The following is a 23458-nucleotide window of genomic DNA, read 5'->3' as shown; positions in this document are numbered from 1 at the left end:
TGGCGCTCCATACATTTCAGTGTAACATTTGAGACTGTCCTTTGTTTAGGCGTCATCCCATGTGTGGATGCACACTATATGTGTAGGCTCATCCATGCAGAACATATCTGGGGCGAGGAGACAAGCAGGAAGGTACCACATGGACCCCCACGCCCCCTCAGGAGACGCCGGAGGGGCAGCGGGCCGAGGCGGGGGCCCCTCCAGCTCCCCCTCTAGCACACTCAACTCACCTCTCAGACGCCGCTATTGATTTGTCCGCTGCATAAGAAGCGCAAGTTAGAGGCTGCGCTAAGTACTGGCCTTTTTAAAAAAAAAATTTTTTTTTTTTTTTTTTTTTTTAACCTTCACAGAGCAGCCAAGCTTAGATAAGGAAATAAAAAAAAAAAAAGTCACTCAGGAACCATTAGGGGGCACTGTGAGGCTCTCGAGGACTCAAGAAGCGGCTCGGCCGTCTTCACCTGAGGCTACGAGACGGATTGCAGCTCTGCAAGCTTGCAAAGTCAGGTACTTAAGGTGTCAATCTGCACTCCATTTTAAAGGAAACGTTTTCACAATTTCAAACAGTTCCCAGGTGTCTTGAATAACATGTCTGTGACATGTATTTGCCCAACAAAAAAATGATCAAGAATTACAGTACATGTTACACGCCCTATTTAATGTCATGCTCATCAGCTCTTTTTTTTTTTTTTCTCATGCAAGTGAGCTCGCCCTCATCCTTCTGCATATCCTGCTGAGTCATTGGTTAGTGTGTTGCAAGCGCAGAGGCCGCTGAGGTGTATTCCTCCAACTGTCACTTGAAAGTGGCTTTGGATTTTCAGACAGCCTGGCTTATTTAGTCATGGGTGCAGAAACCCAGTGTGGATGGAGTTATGTGAAATGAACCGCATTGTTGATGTACTGGCAGAAAATCGAATATAGAAAGCCACGTCATTTGTTCTTGGGAATGAATTGTTACGCTGTGCATGAGATCAGAGACCTCATGAAGGGCAGACGCTTTTAAAACGGGGCAAAGCAAACCAAAATTTAAAATGATGGTGATGATAATTCAAATAATTAGTGCTGCCAAGCGATTAAAAATGTTTAACTAATTAATCCCCAAATGTTCCATAATTGCTCACGATTAATCGTATTTTTCAATTACTTTTTTTCATCCAAGCTTGGAAATGATATTTACATGAGGAGAATCTTGGAATTAATGGGGAAAAAAAAAGTAAAGTATATTTGGATTCAAAGATTGTTCTAATAGATCTCTTTGATCCTTGAATACGATTCTTTTCCTGGAAAATACAACTGTTGAACGATGCGCTGAAAACATACAACTAATATGGTATTTGATTTTTGCTTTGCAAAGTGTGCAGATTATTTTGGATTTCGAGCAACTCTTTCAAGTAAAACTACTTAAAAGTCTTTGCGAGAGTGACTCTCCTCTAAGTTCGGCTGCAAAGTGAGCAGAGGTCAGCCATCACAGGAAGTAAATAAAACTGAGTTAACTCAGTTTTTTTTTTTTGAATGCGTTAATAAAATTGTAATTAATCTCAATAGTGAATGCTTTAACTTTGACAGCCCTAAAAATAATACATCACAAATAAAACAAATACAATGATTGAATGTGTTACTTCTTTTAACATGTTTATTTATTTTTTTGCACCTCACATGGTGGCGGGACAAAAATCAACCCAGAACTAAATTTAGTCCGTGGTGCCCACCATCGAAACCCATGATACCGATACTGGGGTGGACTTCATGCGGTCGAAATACATCCATTCGGATATCAGCAACATTGCAGAACCCATCCCCAAAGTTCCTGACTTTTTTGAAAGCAGAACCTCCAGAACTACATTTCGACAGTTTCCCAGTCAACGTGGTCTGAAGGGCCCTATTTCTGAATGGTAACTTACGCAGCCAAGTGTGTACCTGCCGCACGCACACGCAAGCTGAGACAACTCAGACGAATCGCGAACATGCCAAACGTACTGCGGAATCTCTTTACTGGCTCAACAAATGCTCGTCTTCAAAAGGGCCTCTGGCGGATAAAACACGCACAAGAACGCACATGGGCTGCCGAGTTGCGAGGCATTGCAGGTGACAGATGAGATGAGCGCAACTACGCTGCCCGTCTTGTTTCGTAACCAAACGCGCGTTATCCTGAGGAGATAATTGGAGCCTCGGTGACATCTATTAGAAGGAAGTTTCGGTGGGGATGTGAAGGATGGTTGTTGTAACACGTCTTGTATTTTAATTAAAACAACCGCCCAACAGTTGTCAGCAGCGTTTCATGTGTCCGAAAACCGAGAACAGGTGTGAAGCTGAAACAATGACGGGCAAAACCTCAAGTATGTGTGTGTTTGTGTTAATTGGAAGAGTGTTTCTTGACAAGACATTGCGACACACATCCTGACTGAGAGCAAAGCAGTGCAACGCTGTGGCGTAACACAAACGTCACGATGCTCGCTGAATAGACCCTTTGTTATGACAGTGAGACTCGAGAGTGAGAAAATCAGTTATTAGGGCGGTGATTAAGAGTAACGACAGCAATGGAAGCATTTTGAATTACGTTCATAGCTTTGAAGACAATGGAATGACAGAAGACTCAAAGAGATATTAAAAGTTCAGAGAAGTGCGCTTTTGTCACTTTGGTATATTTAGACTCAAGTCATGGGCTGTGGTCCAGAATAACAAACAAAGAAGGCAAAATTGAAATGACCGAGGTCATGACAAAATCTTAAGTTTAATGACTCTGTCCAATTATTTATTATCAGGAAACGCTGGTAGAAATGTCATTTCCTTTTAAATGATTAGAAATTAAATTTTCCATTTAATTTGAAAATAATTAGATCAAAGAAAATATTCCGTCCAAATGTTGCATATTCAAAACGTCAACTGCAAAAAGTTTAAATATTTTTCAACACTGGAGGGTTTAAACATCGGAAACATGACAATTTAGCACCAAACTATAACTATAGTGAGATTAATATATTGTCGTTGTCATGTGAAAAACAGTTATCTCCATTTTTTTTTCTTCATTTTCTTATTTTTACAGGAATGGTGTTTGCGCCTTAATGTGAAAATTAAAAAAGTTTCCAAAATTGGAGATAAGTGTTTTTCCCAGGACAGCGATGATATATTCGTTAGATGGCCAAATAAAATCTGTTGAATTCATTACATTAAAAGTGTACGTTTCAAAATAAAAACATGTTTAAAAATCAATTCAATTCATTGAAATCAGTAGTTAAGTATGAATAATCAAATTAGATCCGTTCATTGAGTTCAAATGAAATACAAACTTAAATAGCGAAAAATAAATTAAGATAAAAGATAACATTTTTTGACTCTTTCACTGCCAGACATTTTCAGACTCACTTTTACCTTAACGTTTGAAAACATTTGAAAAACTAGAAACACGTTCCTGAGATTGAATGACTGGACTGTGAAAAGACACATAAATACGTCAATGGCAGTGAATGAGTTAATTGCTGTCTAGACAAATGTGCAAAATATTTTTTCAGTTGAGTGTAGTTTGCAGAACATGTACTCTGTACAGTGGAACTGCATCATACTGATATATGATAGACAGGTGAATCGTTGTATAGTTGTTCTGCGGGGATTTTTCACAATGTTATGTCCTCTTTGCTCTGTGACAAGTTTAGTGACATCGCATGCGACTCCACATGACATTAGCGTGCGTTGATGACTATACGGCGCCCTTACTGTGTTGACAGCTGCGGTATTAAATATGGAAGATGTACTGCACTCGAACGTGCCGTCGTCAAAAGCACAAGGGCAAGTTAGCTTGAGCGTTAGCTTGAGCGTTAGCGGCTCTGCTTACAGGACATGCCGCGTGAGAGGCGAGAGGACAGGGACTGATTGCAGTGGACAACAAATGCGGAGGCCTGGGTCCGGTCCAAGTCCTATTCGCGCACACGCATACACACACGCAAACACACTGGATGCTCTGATTTAACCAGAGGCGCAGCCGACCCCCTTTCCCCCTCATCAAAGATTCATAAAGGCAAGCTTCTCAATGATTTTCTGTCTCTTCCGGTATTCACAGCTTGTTGTCCTCACCCCTCCCTGTCTCCTGCAAAGTGTTTTTTTTTTTTTTTTTTTGCAGGAGCGTCCATTGGCATGTTTAGATCATTTTATTTATTGACTTATTTGTATTTATGTCTTCTTAAACTTGCTTTGGTTCTATTCTTTGGCCAAATGAATTGCCTTCTGAAGGCTTTCCCATACCCCGAAACGCAACAGATTTAGTGTACTGTATTTCAAAAACATCGAATTTGGAAAACCTTGCCCCCGAAGCTGGGTTCACGTAGTAACATGAAATGTATGGAGCACGCATAAGTCTCAAGTGCTCATTCAACCCCTATATTGCTTTTCCTCATTTGACTTGCAGGCAAGGTGGGGCCTACCCCAGTTGACTTTGGGAAAGAGGTGGGGAACATCCCGAACCGCTCGCCAGCAGCGTACGAATTTTGGTTTTCGATTCAACCCAACATGAATGTTCGATTAAGCCCGGGTGCCCGGCGAAAACCCACACGAGCACCGGGAGAACATGCAAACTCAAGCCTCAACCTGATCCTGGTTGAATTTATGTCTGGTAGAGATTTGAAAAGGATTCAGCCCCTGATACCATTTTCACTTCACAGCGACATGAAATTTGGTCGGCATGTCTACCTCGAGCAGAACTTTGAGAAGCCATGCTGTAAAACCATTTCTTTCCATGCCATTTTGGTTTGAATCTGCCATCTTTTGACATTTTGACGCTTCCTCTAAAAAAAAAAAAAAAAAAAAAGGGAATTCTTTTTCGCACCCCACTTGAAGGAACAAAGGTCCACCTCCCTTTTTGCCAACGCCTCACGCCCTCCTTCCGCTGCGCTTTGTCTTCCGCCCTGCTCGTCAGCGCCACAGTGCATCCAAAAGCAGCTCAATCGTAGCTTCAGTCGCCAGGCCCAGGGCGCACCATCTGTAGCCCCTCGGAGTCCTTCCTTCCCTGTGTGTTTACCTCCCGTGTTGCGCGCAGGCTAACGAGCGCACGCGAGCGGATGTGTGTGTGTGTGCGCGTATGTGTGCGAAAAGCCAAAGCACCATGCCTTAGCTTGTTAGTCTTGCTACTTACCAGGCTTAGCCAGATGAGGGCCACTCAGCCCGGATCTAATTCCTTCGACTCTCTCATCCCGCCTCTCAAGTGAGCGTCTGCGACCTTGGCCGTCACCCGGGCTGAGGGGCTGGCGTAGGGGGTTAAACTGCTGCCGCGGCAGCTGAGTTTGCGAGCTAGTTTTTGGATCAGTCGCCATCTGGGATTCTGCCGAGGCTACGGAAGAGGTTATCCCCTTGCTTACGCACCCACAGCTGACCCCGAAATAGTGGCAAAGGCAGAGAATTTGGTCAAGGCGCAATGTTCGTGGATGGTTTGTTGGTTCCGACGTCATCAGCCTGCTTGAATAGCCGAACTTTTAGACATATAAGAGGTGGGCATTTTACGAAATGTTCATGGTCCGTCATTCGGTATCTTTCAGCGGACTGGGTACTGTCCGTCATTCATCATTTTTCCGAATTGTAATCGTCAGTCCATTGGTTATGTCCGTCGGTCCGTCGGTCCATCCTCCCGCCCCCCGTAAAAAAAATCACCAAAACAGGCATCGGTCAGTGACGGACCGACAGACCGCCACTGACGGACGCGATTGGTGACGAATCCTCGGACGGACCAAAATCCACTTCCATCAGTGCTTAGAACGTCATTTTTAAAAAGTATCCTGTCATTTGTAAATTCTCAGCAAAACGGGCGTCAGTCAGTGAGAGGCTGCCCGACCGGACAGAAAGCCCACCTCTGGATATGGATATGGATATAAAGTGCTGAGAAAAAGTATTAGCCCCCTTCTCAAATTCTTGTTTCCCCACGTTAATGTTTAACTCATTAACTGCCAGAAATTGTCAGAGCCTCTTTTACACTAACTTTTGAAAAAAAAAACGTATATATAATATAAATAATAATAAAAATATATATATATTATTGGGATTGAATGGCTGTCAACTTGTCAATGGCAGTGAATGAGTTAAGATCAGAAAAAGTGCAAATATCAGACAAAGATAACCCAAGTGAACATAAAATGCATTTTTAAATGGTGATATGTATTTAGGGATAAAAAATATTCAAAGCTACCTGGCCCTGTTTGAAAAAGTAATTGCCCTCTTGTTAAATCATGAATTAACCGCGGCTTATCACATTGTTTGGTAAGCGGAGTTCATTTTCACAGACCACACTAAAGCCTGATTACCTCCAGTACTGTTCAGTCAGGAAAAATCACTTAAATAGAAACCTGTTTGACAAAATGAAGTCAGCCAAAATATCTCAGAAAGGTTCAACAAAATGTCACAACCAAAAACAAAAAAATTCAAGAACAGATGGGAAGTAAGTAAAGTCAGTGACACGCATCAATCTGGAAAGGGTTACAAAGCTATTTCGAAAGCTTAGAAATTCCGTGGGTTGCTATAAAAAAATTGATAAATAATCAGCACACTCCACCATTTGCATTCTGGGATGGGGGTAACTGTTTTATCAGAATTTGGATATCAGAAAGAGAAATTTAAGTTCTACAAAAAAGAGTGTTGAAATTCTATGCTTGTGTTTAGCTGGTTACCAGGTTCGCGGAAATTTGACCATTTCCATTCTGGGGACCAGATGGATTTTTATAGCTGGGACGTCAAAAAGTGAAATAAAATTCCTGCAACTAAACTGACAAAATGGAGGGACTTTCTGGATTGTTGACTGCTCAACACAGATGCTATTGTTTTGATCGGGGTTTGGAGTCAGACCTTTTCTCTAATGAGATAATTACACCCTGAGTTTTTTTGCTTATTGATCATTTTATTTTTACGTCAGACCACCACAATTTGGATGTGAACAAAAGACTGCGATGCGTTTTCATCAACTGTTTTTCATAAACTTGGCACCACAGAAAAAAAAATAATTGAACACCTTGAAGGAAAAGACTTGTATGTGGGATGTTCCAATACTGGTAGCACGGCTTTTTCTTCACACCATCGTCATGTGTTAGAACACCAAACAAAACTCCCATTTAATACCTGTTGGACCGCAAACAGGTGTTTTTGAGCAACTTTCTGTGAGTCATTACACAAAGGTTACACAAACAGACCGACTCATCCGGGCAGGCAGGTACACATGTGTTCGCCAACACCCGCACACACACACACACACACACACACACACACACACTATTAGACTGCATTCTCAAGCCTCAGGGCCCAAGCTTGGCTGCTCCTCCAAACAAATTGTTGGCAGTTGGCAGCATTTTAAATGCCGAGGCCCTTTAATGACACTATTTATTTACTTAGCAGGGTAAAACAAAGAGTTGATTCACACATTTCAGAGCTTATAACGCATAATGGAGACGTTCGATCAACAGTCGGCCGGAGTTCAACAGCTTCTAAACAAATGTGTCTGCCCTCACTTGACATTTCCAGAGTAGGTTCATCCTGTACTGTAAAAAAAAAAAGCTATGGTTATGTTAGTTGTGGACTTTGACTGTGTACTCTTGGACTGCTCTTTGTTTGCCGAGCCAAATGTCATCTTAAGATCTAACACTTCCGCTATTGCTAACCTTTAGCAGCTGACATTTCATTTGTGTCAAGGTAATGGCAGAATAAAGGTCATCAAAGACTTAATTAGTGTGAAACTGATCAAACAGAGTATATCCTGTAATTGATTCATTTGTTTGAAATTTGTTTTACAATCGTGTTTAAGTGTTTTTTTTCCCTGAAATTATTTTATTATATTAGAGCTTCTATGTTTGAAATTGTTATGTTTTTTTTTTCCAAATCCACATGAATGTTGTTTAATGAAACAGTCCAGTCAGATGTTTACATTTTGATTAGTTAATTTTTTTATTTATTCATTTATCTATTTATTTATTTTACTACTGGTGAATTTATGGAAGCTTTACATTTTTGTGATAATCATTTTGAGTTGGCTTTTGATTGTGTGAAAGAATTACTGAATCAAAATTATTAAAAGAAAAAAACCTCCAATGTTATATTAATTCAGTCAACAAAATCCTTCAAAAATATTGTGTAATATTTGGACGATTTTCTATTTTGTTTGTTTTGTTTTTGTGAAAATGAAGTAATAATGTGACAAAACTATTCACACATTTGTTGTTGTTTTTTTTTATAAAGAAAAACAGTACAATTAAAGTTAAAGTCCAAATATTCAGAAACAAGTCATAATGTTCCCATAATTGTTATATTTGTGGGTGGGATCACATTACATGAGTAGTAATAATATTCCATATGTATTTCAAAGCTATTTTAAAATTAAATATTTTTAAAATGAAAATCTTTCATGAAAACTCTTGTAAGAGTAAAGCCATGATATTCCAGGAAAAAGTTTACATTTTATGACAATAATTCTCCTTCTAGAAAAGAAGAATGACAAAGGTTGGGACATTTTTTTTTTTTTCTTTTCTAAACCATTTGGAGAAGTTTCAAATTTTGTCTGAGACCAGAAGCTACAGTGTGACCTGCCATATATTAATCAGCAAATATCATTAATCCATATTTTTTTCTGCAAAATTGTTCTATAATTCGTATATGTAATATCAATAGTAACTTACTGACAGTCATTTCTCTATTCAAAACGAATATCTTAGGCTTCGATCAGTACAGGAAATCCATGTTACTGAGTTCATGGTAGGCGACCCGTCCTTTGACTGGATCTGTCCAATAGTTTGACAAATTCACGATTTGTTCTCTCTACTTCCCCACTGTCTACTGTTGGTTTGTTCCCAATTTTTTTAAAAGTCACGTTCGCTTTTCCCTGCAGGCTAATTTCCTCAATTTCCAGTGTGTCTGTTTGCCTGTGGAGGGCAGCTGAACATACATGTTTCTTAAACATGATAGCTTTTCAAGTGCAAAACACTTAGAGAGCCTCTAGCTTTGCACAGAAGGTTTCATAACTTAACACCACGTCCCCTGCAGCAATAGGGATGACTTGTAACCTGGCAATTGAAGATACAATAGACATATAATTAGCCGGGCCAGCTTGACCCTGCTGCCATTGTCACCCGAAGACAAGTCGGGATTGTGCCTACCTTATCATGGGGTCAGGTGTCGTCCAATGGCTGTCGCGGGCCAGCCTCATCCATCATCGGCGTGATCGCAGTATTTATATGCCTACAAGGTGCTGATGTTTGGCCATAAAGAAGTTGAGAGGGAAGAGTTCAAAATGATCATTTTACAATAGCATCACAACAACAGGTCTTGACAGAAACTGCTTGACTTGGTTCCGGAAAACTGGAAAGCATTCCCATCTGGCTTAGCTCGACTCACCTGGGTCAGTGGTGGTTGTTTTCTAAGAGAAATAGAAAAATACACGCCACTTTGAACGTATCAGTCGGAACGAGACATGCTTACAAACGACAGTGGAGAACGAGGTTCTCCTGTGTTTACATTTCAACACATTTTATCCAAGACCAGAAAACAAAGGACTGATTATAATATGTCACTAAAAGATTATCCCGAGCAATTATCCGTGTGTTTTTTTAATTTCCCGATCTGCTTGGGAAATTATCAGGGCAGACAATTGTGGGAGAAATGTTGAATATTTACGATTGCAAATCCTCCGGCTGAGCCACAGAGTTTGGATGATTGTGACGTGTTGTTTTTTTCACTCGTGTCATGTGTGGGGTATTACATTCGGATAAATATAAATATGATGTTAAAACTCGGTGTGTAGTCATCTTTGTAGGTGAAAAAAATATCACCGCCATCATGTGTGCTCTCTTCAGCCATGTTTCGTCGCACCGTAAACATATCGCTGGCGTCGGGCCAAAACTTCTGCAAAATTGTTCTATAATTTGTATATGTAATATCAATAATAGCTTGCAGTTACCGACAGTCATTTATCTATTCATAACTAATATCTTTGGTTTCGATCAGTACAGGAAATCCATGTTACTGAGTTTATGGTAGGCGACCCGTGCTTGGGTTGGACCTGTCCAATAGTTTGACTTTTAAAATTCACAATTTGTTCCCTCTACTTTCCCACTGTCTACAGTTGGTGTGTTTCCAATTTTCAAAATACTTATGCTAGCTTTTACCTGCAGGCTACAGTGAAACCTTGTAAGGCACATTTTGGTGAATTTCATATTTTTTCAAAAATCTATATTATTTGTCAGTCCACACACGTGGGTGTTATTTTTGCACATTATTGACCAATCCAATGGTTGAACAAACTTGCTAATTTTTGTCGTCTCAAGAAAATTGAGACTATTTTGGAGGTACAAGGTTTTGGCCCGACGCCAGCAATGTATGTCTGACATAATCTTCCCCATCTGCTTGCTGTTGCAGTGAAGACTGGATGACGGATGCCAAAAGTTCAAAGATGCTCAATATGGCAGTAACGGAAACATTTGTGCTATATGTCTTCATTTTGGTCACAGTTTATCGGTAAACCGTAGACCAACTAGCCCTGGTTTATGTCACTCACATGATGACGGCACGTGGAACAGGTGTAAAAATTATTGGTCTGGTGTAGTTGCTGGCAGACTTTTTAAACCAATGTCGTCTCCATTTCCCCCTTTAGGCAGCCACTTGCGTTAGCATGTAGCTTGGCACAGGTGGTTTGAAAGACTCCGATTCTTTCCAAGTCAGCCTGGAGCTGACAGACACAAATACGCACACTTTGCCTTTCTCTCAAAGCCACTTAGAGCTATCCAGAGCCTCGAGGGGTGATATGTCTCCTCCCAACTTGTTGGAAGAGTAAATGGCCAGGAGCGCCCTACGTGTTTGTCCTTCTCCAACCTTTTGTCTTTCTTTTTTTTTTTTTTTTTATTGGACCCTGATTGCGTTGGAACAATACTTGTCTGCTCATAAACGTTGCCACTTTGTTGACATTATGGCCACATTCCATCCGATAGCCAGGAGGAAGAGCAGGAGCAGGCCGGGGTGTTTGGTAATTTGTTCCGCTGTTAAGCACCTAATGGACGTCCACCTGCTTTTTTTTTGGGGGGGGGGGGGGGGGTAGCAGCAATTCGGGGGCTTTACCTCCTTTGCACTTCCAGACTGCAATAGTGTTTTATGGCCTCCAATTATGGGAGGCTAGTTAGAGGCTGGAGGCTAGTTAGAGGCTACCCGGCAGGCTGTGTGTGTGAGTTTTTTAGTTGCATACGGATTAGCACTCTGTAAGACGGGGCAGGCTGCCAGGCCACATCAAGAGCGTTCAGGGTGTGAAGGAAGCCAAGGCTGCTCAGGTACAAGGATCCTTACATGTGTGTGCCAGCTAGCTTGAGAGCATTCCACACGCCGGCCCAATGAAATCGCGGGTCGTCACGTTCCCCGATGGCGTCCGACGTCCATAACGAGCCTCATTTGTTTCATGTGGTTTAACGAGCGGCTGCGACTTCGGCTTGCAGGATGGGGGGGGGACCTCACAGACTCTGTGAATCGGGCTGCGCCTACCTCCGATGTGCCCGCGTGCCTCGGCAGCAGCTGGAGTGCTCGCGCCGTCTCCGACTTGCCGGTGCATATCTGCGTCGTGTGCACAAGCACTGATTAAAGGCAAGGCAGTGCATTAGATGTTAGTTTTATTAGAGACTAGGCTCTTTAGAGGGAATCAAAAGAGAAATGAACATATGTCATGCATTTGAAGGACACCCGCCCTCCCCTTTTTCTTTCTGTTTCCCTCTCCCACACGAGTGCCCGCCTCAAACAACCGTAAAAGTTGTACAGAAAGCAGCTGTATGCAGACACAATGGCATGTGAATGATGCTAAGCGAATGTTTAAGATGTGGCCCTTCCCACACTGGCGGATGGATGGTAAAGGTGCTGGCTAGAAAGATGGGAGATGAAATAATTGATGGTGAAAGGTTGACTGAATAGATTGATGAGAGGGTGGCTCTCTGAGTGGTTGTCTAGTAAAGTAATGGTTGGTTGGTTGGTTGGTTGGTTGGTTGGTTGGTTGGTTGGTTGGTTAAAAAGCTGGCTAAAGGATGGTTAGGAAATGGAAGGTTTGAATTAAAGGATGGATAATGAATGTATGGGTGAATTGGATGGATGAAGGATGGATTGATGGAAGGCAAGTAAATGGATGACAACACTGCCTGATCAATTGAAGGATGAATGGACGGATGGCAATTGACGGAATGTATGTGAGAATTTGATGATGAATGGATGATAGAAGCAGACTGGCTAATAATAATAAACAGCTCGGTTTATGAACCTATGGCAAACTGGATGGACAAATGAGTGACGACCGGTTTGATGTTAAAGAATTAATGATGTCAAGTGTAGCTGGCTTCCTGGTAACTGGTTAATTGGCTAACAGGTTGGTGGGTTGGCAAAAAACATGGTTGGATGGCTGCCCTACTGGCTGATGGTGATTAGGTGAATTGCACTCACCACAATCACAAAGCTGTAAAGAGGGTGCCTCAGTTGGATGATAGCTGGCGTGGGTGGGCCGCTAAAGTTTCGTCTCGCACGTTGAGCCTTGTTCTAAACATCTTGCTGCGTTGATGCCCTCTGCTTGACTTCGCTAACATTTTGTTGCACCGTTGACAGATTTGCACACAGCTAAATGCTACCTGTCTCTGTCTGCCCGCCTCCTACTGCATGACAACACACGTGTTGACTCGCGTCTCGACTTTCACAACTGTTACAGAAATACTGCTTGGGTAATTTATTCTTTGTCTCCTTGGGATCACGTTGCATATTTTACCTTCAGGGTCTGCTTGATTTACAAGAAACATGCCTGCTTTTTTCACAACTCGTCTGATTGCATTCTCAGCAATTGGAGCATGAGGGGTTGCCAAGGCTGTTAATGCTCACACCTGCACAGAACTGTTTGCCAGTAGTAGCATAAGCGAACAGGTGATGTAGTGTACTCAAATGCAAAATAGTCAGTAAGTGAATGATATTCTGAAGTTGGGCCATCGCCGCTCTATGAATTGGCTGGGATGGCACAGGTATAGAGCTGATTACGTATCCTAATCATCATTGCCTTCGTTTGTTTGCCTGTTAGGGGAATCCTGTAAGAGTGATGCATTTGGACATTGGACATTTGGAAATCCTCCTCAAAGGTTCAGTTGAAGAAAACTGGACTTCTTGGTTGTTGAAGACGTTTTGGCCATGGCTCCAAAAAGGCTTCTTGAGCCAAGAAGAAGTCCAGGTGCCTTAAATTCAACTTTTGTGGGGTACCTATGAAGTTGATCCAATTAAGGAGAGTGACAGACTTAGTAGACTAGCAACTGGACTTTATAGTTGTTGAAGACTAACTGGGGTTGACTAAGGACCCTGTGGTGGGACTTAGTTGACCTCATCGCATAGCTGGTATGGGATAGAATGGGAGAAAGGAAGTCTCAGACTTTACAGTATTGAGTTTGCATGATCTCCCTCGGGCTTGTGTGGCTTTTCTCCAGTATTCCAGTTTCTCTACATATTCCAAAAAAGGGTGTACCCGTCTTCTTGCCCCAAAGCCAGCTGGGATAGGCTCCAAGTCACTCTTAACCCTAAAAGGCAAATGTGGTAGAAAAAGAATCGATGTTGAATTCATCCATGCATTTATATGCTCTTGCCCTCATTACAGTTACTGGTATCTGCTATCTATCCCAGCTGACTTGAGATGAAAGGAGGTGGCACACTGGACTGGCTGTGCGTTAACTAGGGGAAACCTAAAGACAAAGAACCATTGACATATATGGACACTTAAGAGTCTTCAGTGAACCTAGCCGGTGAAGCTGTAAACATGTAACAGAGATATTCCATCAGAGATTCAAACCCAGATCTTGAATGTGGGCCAGATGTGCTCACCACTTTTGTCTTTTACTTTTATATATCCAAGAAGTTGATGTACCTTCAATCCAGCTCTTGTGGAGTTCCAGTGGGGGAAAAAATTGTACTGCGCTGTGGTTTTTATTTTCCAAAATTGAAACAGTTCTCTTGGTACACCTTCCAAAAAGCTATTCATCATAACACCTCCACCTTTGTCTCGAGAGTTATGGCACCGTCCCGGGTCCCGTGAGGTTACAAACGACCCCGTGCAGCCGTAACGCAATAAGTGTTGTCTCCCGTCCGTGCGCCACGGATTCTTTTTCACTTGGCCTGACAAAATTGTGCATTTATCAGTGTAATTACGTCGGTCGGAAGCACTGATGTTGTCTATTACGTGGATTTCCATCCTGTTAAGAGCTGAGGGCCATTTAATGTATGGCTGCTCCCCCCCGCTTCAGGTGGACTGCTACACGATTACGCGGCCGGAGATTAAGTGTGGCAGTGGTGACAGCAGACCACCGTGCGCTTTCCTCGCAAGCCTTTAAGGAAAAGGACCAAGCACTCTGTAAGAAAGACAACCTGAGGTTAATGATCTTATTTACTTGTTTCTCCATCTTTTTCTGTGTCCCTCTCGTTTAACTGAGTAGTAGAAGCCAGGGAGGAGGAGGGGCTGAGGAAGGGCGAAAATCGATGAGGAGCGCATTACAGTAAAACGTATTGATTAGGAGACCTGCGAGGTAGCCAGTGGTCGTGGAGATGGTGGAATGATGCAATGCTTAAAGGAATTCATCCTTTGACTTTTGCATTAACCTTTTATTGACTGCTTTGCCTGTCCATAATTAACACTCACTTTAGCTAAAGTGGTTAGTTTGAGCGCAAAGGGGTTGGGGGTGCTCCAGCCCTTATTGCGAAGTCTGCGCAGCGCCCACCCCAGCCGCGGTTCAAGTGCAGTTTGCGGGGTTGGGGTGGAGTTAGGGGATGCCTCTGTGGAATAGAGACGATAGAAACCCAGATACCTTTCACATTAGCATACCATTTGAGCATGAGCCTGGCCTGGCTAGAAGGTTTCAGGGCAAATTGAAATGACTGATTGCATTGCCAATCTCGCTTGACTGAGCCCCAGATGGGACTTAGGTCCATACCTGACTGCGGTTAATCCATGGAACATAGTGGACTCCCAAGAAACCAACACTTCTAGTCCATCTATTTTTGACTTTGACCTGAGCGTTAAGGCACACTCATGTGCCACAAGTGAACCTTTTCAAGTGTTTGCGCACGCCATCGCCATCGCCATCATCTCCCCGGAGAACTTAAAGGCACCTCGCTTGGTATTGACTTTTTGTTTGGGTTCCATTTTAGCAAGCTGGTGAGCAAGAATACACTGACTGGAAATGTGTGCTGGGTTACACGCGCAATGTCACTTCTGATCGTCATCCATCCGCCCATTTTCTACACGCTTGTCCTCACTAGCTGCCCGCAGGTGGGCTGAGACCTATATCAGATGACTTTGTTTGAATATTTTGCAAAATAATAGACCAAGCAACAGTTTCATACAGCGGGTAGGTAGCTTCTTATCGCACTTTTATACTGAGTGTCAAGTTTTTGAGAATTTTGAACCAGTCCAAATCATTGGTTGATGGTTTCCACCATGGTCCGATGGTGACTTTATGCTGATGTCAGCAGAACATACCAGCGCCGCCTTGGACATGTTTCGCTTCACATCCTCCTCCTCTACCTCCTCCCCCTTTTTTCCTGAAGTGGCGTTTTCCTTTAATTCGCGCCCTAAATAAATGATGAGAACATTTAAACACAAGGCTCGTTGCAAAGCCCCAAGGTCGCCTAATCGTATTATTTATGAAGTGATGTGCTACATAATGGTACTTAGCGCGTGTTAACAGATGCTATTATCAGGCCTCGATCCAAGGCGCCCAAGATATATTGGAGCGGCGCGATGTTAATGCCGTTCCCGCGCTAACCGCACCAAAAAAGCAGCACTTAGGCCAAGAGCCAGTGGAACATTAAGTGGCCTGCGTTAAAATATATAACCGCAAATTGTGGCAACCTAATGTCCCTTCACCTCATCCATAACCGAGACACAAGTCCACCCCCGCCCCCCCCCCCCCCCCCTCTCTTGGCTCCAGTGCGTGTGTGTGCGTGTGCACGCGTGTGTGATAGCATTACGACAAGCGACATCTAAGTACACGATTTTGCTCAGCGAGTATCCAAAAGCATAACTCCACCAAGTATGTTTTGCTTTTTCTTCAGATTTTTTTTTTGTGTGTGTCTCTATATGAAGTGATGGCAAAGGGTGGCACTAGCCATACAACTAGAATCGGAACTTCTGTGTGTTTTTGTGGAATGGTAAGCTTCTTTTTTACGCTTTGACTGTTAACTCTTTGATGTGAAATGCCGTCAACGGGAATCTTAACGAGCAGCGCCATTTACGTCCATTGCCGTCAATTATTTTCCCTTGTTTTTTTATGGGAATGGGTAGAGAATATTCTTGGCTAGCTCTGATTTGAGCATTAAGATAAGAGGTTTTTAACTTTCCTAACTATGGCCATCTGATGGCAGCATTGGGTCTGTTTTGGATGAGATTCACCGTGTATCAAAACAATGCTTGTGAACATGACGTATGTCTGGAAATTCGACCGTTACAAGCAGTTTGTGATTGATTCAGTGTTTGTCAATCTAGGAGTGACTCAAAGAGTGTCACAAAAGAGAGAAAAGATGATGGAGATGATTTAAATTGTATCGTATTGCATTGATTACAATTGAAAAATGTAGAATCAAACATTTCTTTGTGTGATGAAACAAGAGTGTCTAATCTTATATTTGGAAAATTTCATCTTCCTGTGTTTGCGTGGTCATAATTCACAATATTCTGTGAGCCTTGAAAGATCAGTCAGAATGCTCGAAATTGTCTGACACTCAATGGGTTCTTTTATTTTTGTTGTTTTTTTGTTTTTAATGACTGGTATTGAACGAGCTAAGAACGGACCAAAAAATGCCCATCAGCAAGCAGCACACCTCTTTTACCAAAAACAAGACCTAGACAGTCAGTGCAGGTTCCATGATGAAGTCAGCTTGGGGGAAAGTGTCTGGAAATTCCCACATTCTGAACAGATCCTGTTGGATTGTATAGCAACTAACACGACTGACATCGACATGCCGCCCTGCTTCTCTTCCACATGCACCCTGGGGTTAAAGGTCCATCTCGTCTGCCAAGAGGTGACGGGGATGAGAGGTCGGGGGGAGCAGATTTACAATGACAACCCTCGAGCAGCACAGTAAATATTTACACTGCTCTGACAAAAGATGTGACCCGGGTCTGCCGGGGCCGTCAAACGCTGTCACATTTACACTTAACTCGCCATTAGCCGTCATAGGATGTGTTTCCGTGCCATTTGCGGCACAGCCTCTGTTGTTATACGAGAGAAACTTTGCTGACTAACCACGGGAACAGTGGTGGCAAATTCATTAAATGCAGTGAAAAATAACAATATGTAACAAATTACAATATAATAAAGACCGCCTCTTTTTAAGCCTTTATTGGCATCACGTGTACACACCAATGACACAGGCACACTTCTACACCCTTGAGGACCTACAGTATAAGGACCCTAAAATGGAGAGGAAACGAACGGGATTAGTGTTATTTGTAGTAGAGAGGCGCCGATCACATTTTTTTTAAAAATCTGCCCATACCGAGTAAAAAAAAGAGCACTCTTGATTGTCTTAACTCACTCACTGCCAGACATTTTCAGACCCTCTTTCACCGTAGCGTTTGAAAAAAAATGTGAATAAATTCCTGGGATTGAATTGCTGGACTGTGAATATACAAGTAAATTCGTCAATGGCAGCGAATGAGATAATGATCTTTTTTCCCTGAATAAATGTAGCCCAACATAATTTTTCATATGGCTGTACGTCAGCAGTGGTTCAAATCAAATAAAGTAAAATATTTTATTCTTGCCTTTTCTGAAAATTCAAAAATACAATCTCACGTAATCTATATAAATGACCCAAATGCCCAATTAATACCCCTGAAATCACCTGAATTGCCATCGTTTTCCAGTTTTTGACGAGTGCGTTTGTTTCCTGTGTCCCGTCGCTTCAGGTGCCACTCCAGCCTGGCCCAGACGTTGCCCCCCGAGGAGGCCCCGGTGGACCGTCCCTTCTGGGGCGTGGACGACCCTGGCATGCCACTGCCCTTTGACCTGGCTGACATCATCAACAGAGTGGAGTCGCTGCTGTGGAGGTAACGTTTCAGAAAGAGAGCACTCTTTTCTCTATCGCCATGAATGTTCAATAGCCGTTTTACAATTAGACGTGAATGAAATGCTTTGTTTCACGCAGTCACGCATAAATATTATTCTTTACAGCTGAATATGTATCTACTAGTGCAAGTCATTTATAGTATTTATAGCAAAAGCAAGCGACATTAGGTGTTGTTGTTTTTTCTTTTTTGACAAACTTCATATTTCCTTATGTTTCCAGTTCCCATAAGTTTAATAGTGATTTGTCCCAATAGCTTTGTTCATATAGTGTACATACAGTTGTAAGTAATGTCGAACACATTCCGTTCCGCGATGGTGGACAACCTCAGATTTGTTTGGAGTTCAAATCTATTTTTTTTCCGAAATAACGGCTGTTGAAATCATCAATTCTATACTATTATTTTTGTGATTATGAATCCCTTTGATGCACTCTAAACTGAGTTCTCGCAAGGCGGGTTTCCAATAGATTTGTTTTTTTTTCATTATACTTAGTTTTTATTTCGTTCTGACTTTTGTTTTTTAATTGAATTTGTTTTAATTTGTTTTTATAGCAACTTTATTTTTTTTAAATGCTTGGTTTTAGTTTTTTTTTTAGTTGTAGTTATTTTACTTATGTAGTATTTGTTGAGTGCAAGATAATAATAAAAAAGGTCAAAACATATTTGTATAATAAGGCAAACTGCAATTCTCAAACAACTGTTTGCCCTTCTGTTGCTACGCATACACAGCAAAAGCCCAAAAATACAATAAAATGAACCCTGAAAGCCATGTATGATATTAATTGACAAAGACAAAAACAAATGACATATTCACTACAATTATAGCTAGTTTTAGCTTTGTAGGATTTTTTTCTAAACCATTTTCATTTGTTATATTTTTCCTGTTAACAAAAATTCTCAATTTTATTTTTTCTTATTTCATTCTTCTCTAATAACCCTGTTGCAAGATTGACCAATACGCCGACGTCTGGCGTGACGCACGTCAGTCCGTCATGTGTCGCCAAAAATGCCAAAGAAAAAGCAAAACTTGTGCAGTAATGCCTTGATTTTTGCTGAGCTGTGTTCTATGACTATAAGTACGCATTTATGCAGGATTTTATTTTGTAAGTCCAAGAGTGTATACTTGACTACCCTGACATTTTGACAGGATGCATTTTGCTGGTGTCTTCTCCCTTAAACAGAATGTGAAGGATCCAACAAGGCCTCATTAAGGACGCGCAAGAAAATGGGAAAAAGTCCAAACACCAACTTTTCCGAACGACCCCGACATCAGCTGAGGAGGACGCACCACCGAAGACAAACCCGTCGCGATCCCGACCGAGAGGAATTTTTCATTGCTTCATCTCCATTCCCCCCCAGCAGACCAACCACCCCGTTCCCCTTCAATAGAAACGCATCATAGCGCTTTAGTGACATGCTAACAACGCAAGCTTAGCATCAAGCTAATAGTGTAACCACACGTACGGTACGTGATATCAGCATTTCAGTGTGTAACTATCATGTCATTGTATCACCTAATATCATGTAACCCAGCTTTGTTTAGAGAGGATGTTGTTCAGTATTCACAGTCATTTGCGGTGTTAAAAATGCTCATTTTGTTCCCGGGACTGACCAAAGAAGGATACCGGAGAGTTTGCAGTGTTTTCCATTTTCAAACAAAACTGAATATTGACTTTGAACGGTAGCTGACCCTAGAAAGTTGAGTTACCCTTAGGCAACAGTCAAATCGGCTCGTGCTCTTGTTGGCGCTCCACCTAAGTCACAAATTTCATCTCTTATACCCTTGTTATTGTATTTGAAGGAAAGAACTCTTGATTTGAAATGCCGGCTGACCAAAACAGCCGAGGAAGCGCCCTATCAGCTGTGACTATCAACCCAAACGTTGTAGTATTATCGTTCCTTATCAAAGCAAGAGTCATCTTGATTTTTAATTCCCAGACTGGCCAAAGTATGAACGAATCCAATGGGCAAATTTCGAACCTGACGCAAGACAGTCAGTGTGACCATTTTCAAGCAAGACCCGCTAATTCATTTTCACGCTCGCTGACTCAAGAAAGCTGAGTTTGCCGAGGGTAATGCTCAAGAGCAAGTCACCATTTTTTTTCTCTGAAACACTATTTATTAGACTTCGACGCAAGAACTCAAGCGAAATAAACGGGAGCGTTCAGTAGATCCTCTTCTGGGTTGAACGTTCCTCCCAAACTTTTTAGCATATATATATATATATATATATTTTTTTTTTTTTTTTATGATAGAAAGACTCACGTCGGTTTTTCCTTCCCAGACTGACCAAAGAAAGAAAGCAGCAAATTTTCAGTTCGCAACACATACGCGAGCCAGCAGGAACCCCGCGAGTTGTTTGTCCTCGGGCCGCCATGACTGACAAAAGGATGTGCCGAAAGTACGACGGCAGAAATTACGTTACAGCTGTTCAATGGTGTTTCGTTACTTCCAAAAGAGTGTCAAGCACCCTGGAAGGCTGCTGACCGAATAACAACCCGACGTTTCTGACAAGATCCTTAAAAGGGGGCAGACGATGAGGCAGCGTAGCCGATCTCCACGTTTGGTTTCTTTTCTGTCTAGATGACGATGAAGTAGACAATGCCGTTTCCTACGTAAAAGAATGATTGCACTCCTTTTTTTTTTTTTTTTTTTTACTTCTGAAGTTTTTAGTTGTTGTTGTTGATGTTATCGGTTGCCAAACACTGTTTTTCCTCCTTGCTTCGTCTTCTCTCGCTGCACCTTTGCTATTTGTTGTTGTCAGAGAGTTTTGTTTCGTAGAGCGGCAATAGCGTTGTACGCATCCCTCTGTGCTCTCCCTTTGCCACAGCTCGTCCGTCTGACGCATTAGGAAAGGCAAAAAAATAAAATATGGCGTTTTATCCGATATATTTGTGTGCGTCTCGCTCTCTCGTGTAAATTCCAAAATGCCTTTGCATGCACGCAAGGGGATAACAATGATCTTATTTTCGCGTCTGCTCGCCAGCTCACCAAACAAAATTTTCATCCATTCAGATTTGTCTTTTTTTTTTTTTTTTTTTTAGATGTCTAAAACAAACAAAAAAATTGCGTCAAATTTACGTAGTTATCAACTGGTTGCACAAAATAGTCATGGGATACATTTTATAAGTTGACTATACATCTACCGGTACTTCAAAATTTTTCTCAAAATCCGGATGATTCTATTGCGTGCAACATTTGGCCAAATAAAATGGAGTAAATGTGCATAAGTTCAAGTCAACACTCTTTAAACCCGAGGTTTTTTTTTTAATTGGTCTTTGTTAGAGCATGATCCCTGTTGGTTTTGAATTCTAACCCAAGAGAGCTAAGGGGCAACCATGTTCTTGTCAACACTCTATCATTCACATTTCTTATCACTGAAAACTTTTTATTGAGCTCGAAGCAAGAACTCTACTAAAGTTTGACTGGTTTTACAATTGCTTGAATAGGATAGAACCCAATACAAAAAACTTTGAACCCAAACTTTTAGTGTTGCTATTTATTAAAGCCAATCACAATCTTCATCACTTTGACCTTTGAAAAAAAAAAAAAAAAATTAATTCAATGCATAAATTGTAGTCACCGGTCTAGCCAATCACTAATTTCAACCTGACGTTTTGTATTGTTATTTATTAAAGCAAAAACGGCCCGGGCCAAAAGTCGTATCAGTGCATTCTCTGCACTAAAGGCGCTCACACTTTTTCAGCAGGCGAGCTACTCAGAAAATAACCAAGTCAAAATGACCTACCTACTATATAAATACAAAACATATATTAATTGTTGAGTATATTGAGGATTCTTGACACACTATACGAAGTGTTAGTGTACCTTGCATAACTGCATAAACTCATTGCACCATGCAACTAACTTTGATGACGTGCACTGAATGGAATTTGCCACTAGCTGCCGACAGCGAGATGCGAGCTCACTTCCAAAATGCCCGAAAATGCCACCCCACATTTCCCTTCATCAGTGTAGTAATAGTACATACTCCGGCAGATGAGGCAAACGCACATTGACAACGACCTTGTGGAAAAGAAGTCTTCCACCCACTCTGCATTAAAATGGTAAGTTTTTGCTTTCTTACTCGGGCCCGTGAAGCCCCTATCCCACTGAGGGGAGAACATTTCCAACTAATGGCGAAGGTAGAAAAATGCGTGTTCACGTCAGGGTTCGTTCAAGGTTGCAAAGACGTTCAATAGATGCTTGCCTGTACTTTTCTCGTCGCAATCAAAATGTCCTCGCGACAAGAAAAAAATCACAAAAACTGTTGGCGAACGTTTTACGAGCATTTTGCGAACATTTGCAACATTGAAGCAACTCTGACGTGAACGCAACATTTGCAGCCTTGGAAAACACGCGACATTGTTCACAGCTCCGTGGGATAGGGGCTTAATAATGATTGTTATGCCACTTTTTAAATTGAAAGTTGATGAAACAAATCAGAGGCTAGAAAGGCAACTCGCTAGCACGCTGCTAGTACTGCTAGTCACAGTGCGTTGGTTATAAATATCTATTAATAGTCACTTTTTACAATTACGAATTTTTTAATGGTGGAGTGTAATAATCGTAATCGTAATTGAATGGAGATTAATTGCACAGCCCTAGCCGACGTCTACTTTTTTATGCCATGGGATCGACCGATTGACCATGATGGGTGTCATGGGCAGGCTTAATTATTAAGACAACCACTCTCCGAATTGTCCGTAAGCAACACTGAAATTTGCTACCCGGGACAGCAGTGCAGTCACCTGCCACCTCCCTTAAGTGCTGTCTGCCGATTTTATTACATGTTCTTGAACAGGTGTTTTACAACCATCCGTCATTCTTTACCCCAAACTGCTCACTCACGTGGCCTGTCTCCTCGTCACATCTGTGTAATAGGACTCTTTATTTTTGGTCTTTTACCGTGGTCTTGGTGCTGTCTGTTCCTCAAAGGTTCAAAGGACGCGGCCGGATTAGCGCCGAGCGCTACATCACACCGATTGATGGATTGACTGACGGACCGATGTCACCGGCAGGGATGAAAAGATGGCTAATGCTCCGCGTGTCTTTCACCAAGAACTCCCGTCCCCCCACGCCGCAGCGCCAACTCCTCCCTCCGCACACGCACACACACACGCACGCACACAGCAACCTCTGAGGTCACCCATGTTAACTACTTCCTGTGGTGGCTGAGCGACCGAATGATGGATGGTCGCAGTGGCCTCTCCCCTCAGGGGCCGACTTGGACAAAAGGGTCCCCGCTTGGAGAGACAATTACACAGCGCTGGTGGTGATGGCCACAGGTATGCATTGTTATGCCCGGGGTCACAACCCGCCGGGCCACGTCAATTAGGCCCAACAATAGGTGTGCAGAGAGATAAAATAACCAGGTGTGTGCTGGAGAAAGGT

At 42.1% G+C, this 23458-nt stretch overlaps 1 protein-coding gene across 2 annotated transcripts in view; it reads left to right on the top strand.

The window, feature by feature from the left end:
• Positions 1-20951, top strand: part of fto (FTO alpha-ketoglutarate dependent dioxygenase) — a 217817-nt gene extending 196866 nt beyond the window's left edge. For both annotated transcript variants that reach the window (XM_086026117.1, XM_086026118.1), the window contains exons 9-10: positions 17906-18046; positions 19246-20951. In XM_086026117.1, the coding sequence (XP_085882243.1) occupies positions 17906-18046; positions 19246-19252 (148 nt within the window). In that variant the 3' untranslated portion in view covers positions 19253-20951. The remainder of the gene's footprint in view (positions 1-17905; positions 18047-19245) is intronic.
• Positions 20952-23458: the final 2507 nt, after the last annotated feature.

Source organism: Filicampus tigris, chromosome 3 (genome assembly GCF_054856515.1).
Source record: "Filicampus tigris isolate MCC_2025a chromosome 3, RoL_Ftig_1.0, whole genome shotgun sequence".
NCBI classification, from domain to species: Eukaryota; Metazoa; Chordata; class Actinopteri; order Syngnathiformes; family Syngnathidae; genus Filicampus; species Filicampus tigris.
This window is presented reverse-complemented; position numbering and strand designations above follow the sequence as displayed.